The 10,760-nt window shown below is 28.2% G+C and overlaps 1 protein-coding gene across 3 annotated transcripts; it reads left to right on the top strand.

Annotated features, from left to right (window-relative positions):
* Positions 1 to 3,342: 3,342 nt before the first annotated feature.
* LOC141708270 (spermine synthase-like) lies at positions 3,343 to 9,833 on the top strand. 3 transcript variants are annotated; one of them, XM_074511791.1, is made up of 11 exons: positions 3,343 to 3,500; positions 4,162 to 4,394; positions 4,540 to 4,584; positions 5,186 to 5,262; positions 5,351 to 5,473; positions 6,274 to 6,378; positions 6,462 to 6,534; positions 6,721 to 6,792; positions 8,545 to 8,740; positions 8,929 to 9,058; positions 9,494 to 9,833. In XM_074511791.1, exons 2-11 carry the CDS (start codon positions 4,196 to 4,198, stop codon positions 9,551 to 9,553), a joined length of 1,080 nt encoding a protein of 359 aa, XP_074367892.1. In that variant the 5' UTR covers positions 3,343 to 3,500; positions 4,162 to 4,195; the 3' UTR covers positions 9,554 to 9,833. The 3 variants fall into 3 exon arrangements, with proteins under 3 accessions (XP_074367892.1, XP_074367894.1, XP_074367893.1); XM_074511793.1 differs by lacking the exon at positions 3,343 to 3,500 and adding an exon at positions 3,786 to 3,905; XM_074511792.1 differs by lacking the exon at positions 3,343 to 3,500 and adding an exon at positions 3,924 to 4,030.
* Positions 9,834 to 10,760: the final 927 nt, after the last annotated feature.

The raw sequence follows: 10,760 nt of genomic DNA, 5'->3' as shown, positions 1-10,760 counted from the left end.
TTATATAGGGGTGATGTGTGACCGTATATTATATTTTAATGATTAATTACCAATTATAATATTATAAGTCCTGATCACTAAATCCTAATTACAATATTATATTATTATAGTCAAGATGATCAAACTATAACTATTTTTTATATAAGATTTTTTTTGTTACAAAATGAGTTGGGTTATTTACTTTTTAATATCAATATTGTTTTATCAAAAATACTATTATTTTTATTATTCAAATAACTTTATTTATATGATCATATTATTGTATTTTTATATTTGAAATTAATAACGTAAAACATAACATATGCATTACAGTTTAGTTTATTTCTTTCATTATTTGTTTTTTTCCACATTACAAATTTGTAAAAAGAATATTTTAATCATATCACATAATATGGTTATGTAATCATTTTTCTTTTATTTATATATTTTCTTTTCCTAATCTTATAAAGTTTAATCATGAATTGAAAAATTGTTTGAGATTTGTATTTACCGCTTCTATAATAATATTTTATAATTTTTCGGTTCTAGTAATAATTTTGAAAAAAAATATTTTACACCTAATTTTCATAGTACTTTTAAATATATAAGATTTGTATTTCAATTTTGAATTTTAATAGTTTTATTATTATTATTATTATTATTATATTTCTTCCTAGTTTTTATGTTTTATAGGTTTCATGTGCGCTAGTTTTTAAAATAATTTTCTATTTTATCAAATGAAGCAAAACACATATAATATTTATCCTTACATATAATATAAATGCATAAAATTATCTATTCAAAAATATTTTTAATCGAAATACCTATTTCAATTTTTTTTAAGAAAATGATACTACCTTAACGGGCTTAACCCAATTAACAAATAATTTGTTGATTGTTACTTATATTTATTTTTATAAAGATAATTATTACTTGCATTATATATATAACACTTTTAATATTATTTATAAAATTTAAGTATATATAATTATAATTCATTTTTTTAATTAATTACTCATTATGTAATATAATAATAGGATAAATAAATTATATATTTAGGTATAATAATGTATTTTATTTGATTTATATTTAAATTTTGAATTGTAATATTTTTTATTATTATAATTCTTCCTTTTTTGTAAGTTTTATAAGATTCATATGCTCTAAATGTTTTCAAAGACAAACTATAATTTCCTCTTTTTGCAAAACAAAATACGTGTATTACTTATACCTAAATTTAGTCTAAATGTGTTCTTTATTTAATAAGAAAAATTAAAATAATCTATTTACAAATATTTTAAATCAAATAATTGTTTTTATTATATATAATATAATATTTTTAATATTATATTATATTATTTAAGAATATATAATTATAGTTCATATAATATGTTTACGTAATTAATTTTTTTATTTATATAGTAGAGTTTGATCAAAATTTGGAAAGTATATTTGGGATTTTCATATTTTGAGGTTTGTTACGATATTTATTATTTTTCGGTTCTGATAATGATTTTGAAAAAAAGTACTTTACATTTTTTATGGTAGTAATTTCAAATTTATTTTATTAGTTTATTTTTTCAATTATGAATTGTAATAGTTTTTTTATGATTATTATTATATTTCTTTATAGTTTTTATGTTTTATAAAATTCATATACTATAAAATTTTTAAAAGACGATCCTTAAATGAAAAAAACGCTTTGAATATTTATACCTAAATATAATCTAAATGTGTTTCTTATTTTATAAAATAAAAATAATCTATTTATAGATATTTTTAATCAAACTTACACATTCCGCTTTTTTTTAAAAATGATCTACTTTAACCCGATTAACAAATGATTTGTTAAATCTTATTTAGTTTTATTTTTATTAAAATAAATATTTCTTGTATTTTTAATATTATTTTATATCATTTAAGAATGTGTAATCATATTTTAATTTATTAATTAATTATCTATTGTATTTGTTATACAGATTATTAAGTATTATAATAAAATATTAAAATAAATGAAATAAATATAATAAACAGTATTTATTAATTTTGTATTTCAATTTTTAATTGTAATAGTTTTATTATTAAGAGATTAATGATTTTGCAAAGTTTTCTCAAATTAAGAATATTTTTTAAAATACAAATAAAAAGAATAACAACTAATCATATTTTTAAAAAAACTTAAAATTATTATTTTTATTATTATTTTCATATTAGGTTTAGGTTTATGTTAAGCACATCACACCGTATCTCCCCCTATGTTATCAAGATTAATGATTTTGCAAAGTTAATTAAGAATATTTTTGAAAATAGAAATAAAAAGAATAACAACTAATCATACTTTTAAAAAAACTTAAAAATATTATTTTTATTATTATTTTCATATTAGGTATTTATCAATTAAGCACATCACACCCTATCTCCCCGTTATCAAAGTAATCACCCATCTTTAATTATAATATTACCCGTGACGACCAAATCATACCATTTTATCTCCTTTACTCCAATTATATATAAGATATAATATAATTTGACTCCATTATTAAAATAATATATATATATATTTTTTTTTTAAATTACATTCTTAATTATATATTATTATTCACAATTTTTTAATATATATATATATATTACATTTATTCATAATATTATATTTATTATAATATTTTATTTAATACACATATAAATTATTATTTATATATATTAAATATAATAATCGTGGATCGGGTCAGGTAATGGGATGGAGATACATAATCCCCGACCCCGCGCCGATTCTCGATTTTTTTAATATAATTTTTCTCATTTAATTCAAAAAATTTCTCGAATAAAATTACTGAAATAATTGGATCAGGTAGGGGCCGGTCGGCAAAATGCTCATTATATTCGACTGTCGGTGGTTGTGTACATTATTCTTTACCCATTACAATTCATCTCCATCCTTCCAAGTTAAAAAGAACAATTCTAAGTTAAACAAGGAATAAAAAAGAACCCACAAGTCTTTTGGGTAGTTGGGCTTGGGGCCTAGTTAAAAACACACACACACTAATAATGTGCATTAGCTAATGTAAACTGGCCTACTACATCATTAAGTTCTCGTGGGCCGTAACTTGTGCTTCTAATAAATTGGTTAGGAAAATGGTAATTTTGATGAAAAGGTAAATACTCAACTAGCATAAAAAACGTGCATATACACGGATCATAAACACCAACATAATAGTATTAATTAAAGTAATAATACTATATACTAAAACTATTTATTTTGTGTAAAAGTGCAAAAATATCGCCAAATCCACAATGAGATAATAAAAAAATCTCATGAAAAAGATGGAAGATCTGCAGCCAATGACCGTACGCCAAACACAAAAAAAAAAATGTGTCAATATATTCTACATTAAACCCAACATACAACATATGCTTATACGTATATGTTGTGTCTATATAAACAACCCCAAACGCCATTTTTTCACCCAAACACAGCTTTTGTGTTACAAATTGTATTATTCAAATCATCCCACTGATAACATGTATGTCTATATCTGTCTCTGTATGCATGATGATTTTATTGTGTGTGTATATTAGTTTGGTGTAATTACTCTTGAATTTTTTATTTGTTTGAATTAGTATTAAATTTTTTAATTGTTTTCTTGCTTATTGTTTAGCCCTAATTGATAAAGATTGTGTTTTTATTATTGTTTAAAGTGTTTGATATGATAATCAAGAATCTTGAAGCTAATCTTTAGTCAGGTTGCTTTAATTTTACGCTAGTTTTTATTTTTAAAGATCAAAGATGCTGTTTTTTTCATAAAGTTGGGTGCTTTATGTGTATAGCAGTGAGTAATGTGCATACAATTTGTGTATAGCAGTGAGTAAGAAGTTAAAGATTGTATCTTTTTCGGTTATTCTGGTGTTTCACCCCACTTTTTTTAAAGGTGCTTTAAGTTGTGTACTTTGAAGTGATTTTTGTTGAGTTTTGCAAAAACTTGGTGATTATGGTTTTGTTTGTATTTGAATATTAATGAAATCAATATGAAGTTTCATTAGGGAATAGTTAAAGGTGTTTAGGTTATTTTATGTTTATCGTGTTTGTGTGTGAGTTATATTATTTGTGGGTTTGAGATTTTAATAGAGTTCGGGCATTGATGACTTGATGTTGTTATCTGATTAAGTGCATGTTTTTGTGATCAGAGACTGGATCCAAAGAAGAAAAAGTTGAAGATATATGGCAGGCGACGCAGGAAGCGGTATGGAGCACCCGACTTTAATGAATGTGGAAGGGAGAAATGGGAGGAGCGCAAATCAGGATCAGGCCACAATTCCATCTTGTTGTGTAAAGGCTAGAAGTCTTGATCCTGAGTTTGAAGCTAAATGTCATTCCACTGTGGTTTCTGGCTGGTTCTCTCAGCCTCAGTCATTATCCGGTCATTATCCTTTTTATATTTTTTGCCCGTGGCTATTGAAGCACTAATTTTTATCCTATCTTTGATGTCTTTAAATTTATTAATTGGTTTTAGTTATATATGTGTTTATATTGATACGTATTCATTTGTATGCTCTTTGTTGCAGACGAAACCAGCAATTGTATGTATTTTAACAATCCAATGTGGCCAGGTAAAGAAACTCTTTAGGTTAAATTTGGTAGACATGCATATTACAATGTAATAGAAGAACCTGATTGTGTAAATTGTGATCTAATTAAAGCACATTATTAGCATCATATGAACTTTAGTTATTTGCGGGTTAACCTGTGTAGCGACTGAAAAAGTTCTATACTAAAAATTGCATGGGGGTGTCTGTTATCAAAGGATAGATGTGCTATAATGGCCGCTATTGTTGAAAGATCAAACTCTCTGCTGCGAAATGGGGTTTATATGTAATTTTGAAATATATATCATCTCAATTACAATGTAAGGAGGACATTTAAATTAATAAATTAAATACAATTTTAACTGTTATATGAAGTTAAATTTTGTCATCTTGTGGCACTGCTACAATAAGATGCCATGTACTTTGTAAAATTCTCTCGAAACTTTACAAGTGCAGAATCATGGACAGATATATATAGTTTCTTTGTTAAACCATGAGTACTTTTTTGCTGTAACATCTTATCACTTGAAAGCATAAATCACCACTTGAAAGCATAAATCACGCTCTTTACTGTTTAATAGTCGTTTTTCTCGCGATTGGGTAATCGAGTGACTCTCATCCACAGGAGAAGCACATTCCTTGAAAGTGGATAAGATCTTGTACAAAGAAAAGTCAAAGTACCAAGAAATCCTGGTGTTTGAGGTTATCCTTTTTCTATTTTAAATTCTTGATGGTGTTCTGTTTCTGTTTTTTGGTAATATGCCAAACAATGCTGCTTTTTGTATGGCAGTCGCCTGCATATGGAAAGGTGCTTGTACTTGACGGGATACTTCAGTTAACTGAGAAAGATGAATGTGCCTATCAAGAGATGATCGCTCATCTTCCACTTTGCTCAATTGTATCTCCCAAGAATGTAATACAGCTTAACCATAATTTTTGGAATTGATTCCTCGTTTTGTATGTGATTAAATAATATCGTTATTATTTTTTTACATATTTGAACTTTCATGGATATACGGTAGTGCTCGTAATTGCCAAAGGTTTTTTCCGGTAGTTGATATATTTGTAAGTATAGAGGAGGGGGAGGTGAGAATCGAACTTTTGACCTCTTATAGCACTGAAAGTAGTTTTACCATAGCCTGGACACTCCTAGATCCTCTGCAAAAGGTTTTTTTACAGGGTCTTTGTTTTCTAACTACTTTACTATATAGTATATGTGTTGCTTGGTACGAGACCAATTTTGAAGTTTGTGCTCATTGAAAACGTTGGTGTTATGTTTTAACAAGAATAGTTTTATGAATTATTCTTTTTCCACTTGATATCATATAGCTTACTTCTCATATTAGGACACCCTTGCGAAAGGCATATATTCTTAATTGTTTGTCAGTTCCTAATCAAATTAACAAAAAAGTTATATCTTGTTTTGTTTTGTTTACGATTGTTCTTGGGAAAACAAAAGAGATTATAAGTAATTGAAAATTGTGTCATACACGCGGTTCATTACCTTGTTACCAATGCCATACAGCACAGCCTCAACTGTGTTTTTTAGACTGACCTTGTGAATTTCAGTCAGACTGGTGTATATTGGAAGATGGTACTATTTGTGTATCTGTATACTATCTTCTCTGTGAGTGTGTCTGTGTCTGAAAAAAGATTGACTGATCTGTTCCCCTGCCTTGTCCTTGTTGCTTATTAGTGATATTTTTTATGCAGGTCCTAGTAGTTGGTGGTGGTGATGGTGGAGTCCTAAGGGAAATTTGTCGTCACAGCTCTGTGGAGCGGATTGATATATGTGAAATAGATGACATGGTTATAGAAGTAAGTGGTATATCCAGCTAAATATATCCACTTCCTTTCTTTCCCTGACTTCACATTCTTAGATATTATCTTTTGTGTTATAGGTGAGTAAGAAGTTTTTTCCAGAGTTGGCTGTTGGATATGAGGATGCCCGTGTCGAACTTCATGTTGGTGATGGTAAATCAAAAATAAATTGTCCTTGTATCTTGAATAATTGCTTACATGTGTATTAAAGAGTGATACCTACAGTAGTCTTAGCTGTAGAGTAGGTGTAACAAATAGAGGGTTCTTGCTAATGAATTGAAAAAAGTTCTCTTGCTGCCAAATTTAAACCTTCTTTTCGACATGTTTCCTTTTTTATAGGTGCTGAATTTTTGAGGAATGCACCCAAAGGGAAGTATGACGCAATCATTGTTGACGGATCCGATCCTATTGGTATGTTCTAAAACACACGATCTTATATATTATTGATATTATATATCATCTATGTTTAGAGAAGTTATGGAATGAAGACCGTAATGCACTCATGCACTACTGCTGTATGCACATAAATGCATCATCTTACGGAATAGCACAAGCGAGATCATTTTTTTAGAGTCATTATTTTCATGAGGACTATCTAGTACTACCTCCGTCCCACCCAATTCTTTACATTGGGTTTGGGCACGGAGGTGTAGAAAAAGTGTAAATTTGTGATAAAAAGTAAGAAAAAACTGGGTAATGTGGTGGGAGTGTGGGACCAATCAATATTTTTAGTATAAAGTGAGTGTAGTGGAGAAATGTAGTGGATGTAATTTATTTTTATATTATAATTTTTTTACTACTTTTGGAAACTTTTGTAAAGTAAAGAAATGGAAGGGACGTCCAAAAAAAGAAAGGGTAAAGAAATGGATGGGACGGAGAGAGTAATAGTAGCATAAGTAACTAAAAAATGTACGTCAGACGACCCACAAAATAGATCGCGGAGATTTAATATGTTATATTAAACAGCTTGTGATGTACAGGTACACAACCACCCGTGTCATATAAATAAATCACATGGGATTTTAAACTGCTTTAAACATTACATTCCTTTTAAACAAAATAAAAATAGGATTATTTGTTAATTGTGTAATTGATTGTTTTTCATATTATGTACTTTTATAAAGTTACACTAGATAACTAATAAAATGATAAAGACAAATTTAAATTTCTTTATAAAATATAGTAATATCTTTAATATCTAGAGAACACACTAATATTAATTTAATAAACAATTTGTTAAAAAGGAATATATAAAAGATAAAAAAATGATAAATCATGCTTAAATATTTATAATACGTTATAAAATGCGTCAAACTATATTTATAAAATATTGATTAAGTATAATTATGGTACATGATGAAGAGATCTATAAAACGCATTATCTAGTCAAAGAAGTAGTATTTCATTAATAATAGTGTGTTAAGTAAAATGATTTAATCATATTTTATATATAAAAAAAATTCTGTTTATTAAATACGTGTTCGGTAATTTTGTGTTCTATGAAAAATTGTTATGTGGATTTTTCTTTTATGTAACTTTGTTTTCTTTGAAAAATCTAGTGTTCTGTAAAAAAACCTTGTTTAGTAATTTTGTATGATGTGAAAAATTGTATTATGTTAATTTTTCTTTAATGTAATTGCTTTTATAAATTTGCAATCGCTTGTAACTAATAATTCATAAAAAATACAAATATAATCTAAAAAATAACAATGAATTAAAAAAGGAAAAGCAAGGGCGAGACGGTTATTTTTCAAAACTTGGTGTGCGATTATGTACAACACAATGCATGTTAAATATATTGTAGACCTCATCTATATCACCTAGTCTAATGGCAACTATGACATTAAATATATTGTAGACCTAGTCTATATCATTTAACTGCATGTTAAATCTGATCATTATATATGATTAGATTTACCTTTTAAAAGCCAGATAGCTATTCTGAAATCCATTAAAATGAGATGAAAGCCAGAATGTCTTTTGTATTGCATAATGTGTTATATGGAGGCACATCTACATATGCAACTATATGATTTTATATGTGTGGGTGTGTTGTGTGTGAGACATTCATTTTGATTCCACCTTGAAGAAACATGTTACCTTTCTTAAAAGCTGAAATTTGTCACTAGATCAGATTCCTATTGTTTTTTCCTTCTTGATTAGGTCCAGCTCAAGAACTCGTGGAGCAGCCTTTTTTCGAGTCTGCGGCAAGAGCACTGAGACCTGGAGGTGTATTTTGTAGTATGGCAGAAAGTATGTGGTTACATACACATCTTATAGATGATATGTTTGGTGCTTGCCAAAATGCATTCAAGGGTTCTGTTCATTATGCATGGACAAGTGTGCCGACATATCCTAGGTAAAAATAAATAGATTTACATTCCTTGTTATAGTAGTAGCTTTTCTTTTTAACATGTACTAGTCAACTCTTTTTGATGAGTTCCTTTGTTAAGTAGCAGCATCTGTATGTTTATCATTTATTACAAATCAGAATATTTATTTCTTCATGGTTTTATTATTAAATATGACTTCTTTATGGCTGTGCAGTGGTGTAATTGGATTTTTGATCTGTTCAACTGAAGGCACACCTGTGGATTTTAGGAACCCTGCGAACCCTATTGAGATGTTAGATGGAGCCCTTAACTATAGGAGGGAACTTAGGTTCTACAATTCTGAGGTAATAACATCCTTGGCTCAGTTTTTCTGTCTGGTTTATCATGTTCAATATTTTGCTAGACTCTGATACGCACTAGTTCATATATTCCAGCAAGTTATATTTGCCTTACGCATTATTCTTCAGTGGGAATATTTCAAATAGTAAACTATTGCAGGGGCAGGACATTACTTTGAAACAGTTCTTTTTATCTTTTCCAAATACACGTTGAGACATTAGTCTGTAGTTTGGTCTGATGTAATTGTCTACCACTATTTTTTGAAGCCAATGTCAGGCTACTGCCCCTCCAAATTCTGCTCTAAAATGTCTGGTTTCAACTTTCCTAGATGTCAAGATTTGCAATGTTCTGGTTTACAAAGTTGAATTGGGAAAAATATAATAGACATGTAACCATGATATGGAATCTCACACAAAGTATATATTTTTGCCCCTCGACAGGTTCATACAGCTGCCTTTGCACTGCCTTCCTTTGCCAAGAGGGAAGTGAGTCGTCTCTGAGACTTTTCAACATGGAAGAGCAGTAGTTTGTATTTTTTTTTTTAAAAAATCGGTTAGTAACATCACTGCACCCACTTTCAACGGTGTGCAAATAGGCAATTACTATTATGGAGTATTTAAAGAGAGATTTGTATAACTGCAGCATTGGTACTTGAGTACATTTTCCATTGGTTTGGGATTGATTTTAATCATGTAAGATTTGGAGCGATAGAAGATTAAGTAATTGTTGCTTGGCTATTTAAACAATCGGTTTGAAAATAATATGTTGGTTTAAATAATATGGATATTTAAGCTATGCAAAAATAATAGATCTGCATATTTAATTATTCAATGGAAATTGACCTGGTATGATGAATATAACCTGACAATTGAATCGGTGACGCTCGAATGGTACACTTGGGGTAGTTGATTTCTTTGGAAAACATGTAGCTGAATTCATATATAAAAAAATGTTTTTCCGATTTAGTTTGGTTTTAAAGTCAAAATCACAAATCGAAACCTTAACTAAAAATTGAAATCATGTCATGATTTTGATTTTTAATTTTAGAAATCGATTAATTTTGATTATGATTTAATTTTTGACCGAACTAAATCAAACCTCGCTCATCCTAGATTTCACTGATTAGATGTTGCCTTATCAGGATTGGACACCGATTTTTGACAAGGGAGCCGGAGTAGTGCAGTGCCAAAGAGGACATGGAAAAACCGAAGTCGTCTACATAAAAAAAATACATGCCAAAAAGCACACCACCATGTAACATATCAAAAAAAGCACGCCATGTATAATCCATGACATATTGCAGGCATATTAAAAAATAATTAGTTGAAAAATAAGGACAGAGTAATGTTTAAAAGAGTCAAATCTTGAAAATAATAAATATAAGATAGTTTTGAAAAACTACACTTAAATTTATATTGAACGTAGATATAAACCAGTAATTTTGGACAATATTTCTTTTCTCAAAGACATTTATAAATGATTGATTGGGTATTTCGTATTTGGGTGTGTGTTGCAATACTGGCTTCATTATTCAAACGGTTTATTTACGAGTTTACGACAACCAAATTGCTACCCCTTCTAAATTCTAATCAGTTAAACTTTAAGGGATGTGGTAGAATGCAGGAAGTATTATAACAATAAGTGATTTATGATTTAAAACGAATAAATAATTTATAAGTAATAAATTGATAAATATTTATAAGTTAT

Source organism: Apium graveolens, chromosome 2 (genome assembly GCF_009905375.1).
Source record: "Apium graveolens cultivar Ventura chromosome 2, ASM990537v1, whole genome shotgun sequence".
Lineage (NCBI taxonomy): Eukaryota > Viridiplantae > Streptophyta > Magnoliopsida > Apiales > Apiaceae > Apium > Apium graveolens.
This window is presented reverse-complemented; position numbering and strand designations above follow the sequence as displayed.

What these genes read in the sequence shown, in the direction of transcription:
- LOC141708270 (XM_074511791.1), top strand. Translation starts at nt 4,196, where the DNA reads ATGGCAGGCGACGCAGGAAGCGGTATGGAGCACCCGACTTTAATGAAT. An exon ending in TAACAATCCAATGTGGCCAG is followed by an intron (nt 4,585 to 5,185) that starts GTAAAGAAACTC and finishes TCTCATCCACAG; the next exon opens with GAGAAGCACATTCCTTGAAA. An exon ending in TTAGGTTCTACAATTCTGAG is followed by an intron (nt 9,059 to 9,493) that starts GTAATAACATCC and finishes GCCCCTCGACAG; the next exon opens with GTTCATACAGCTGCCTTTGC.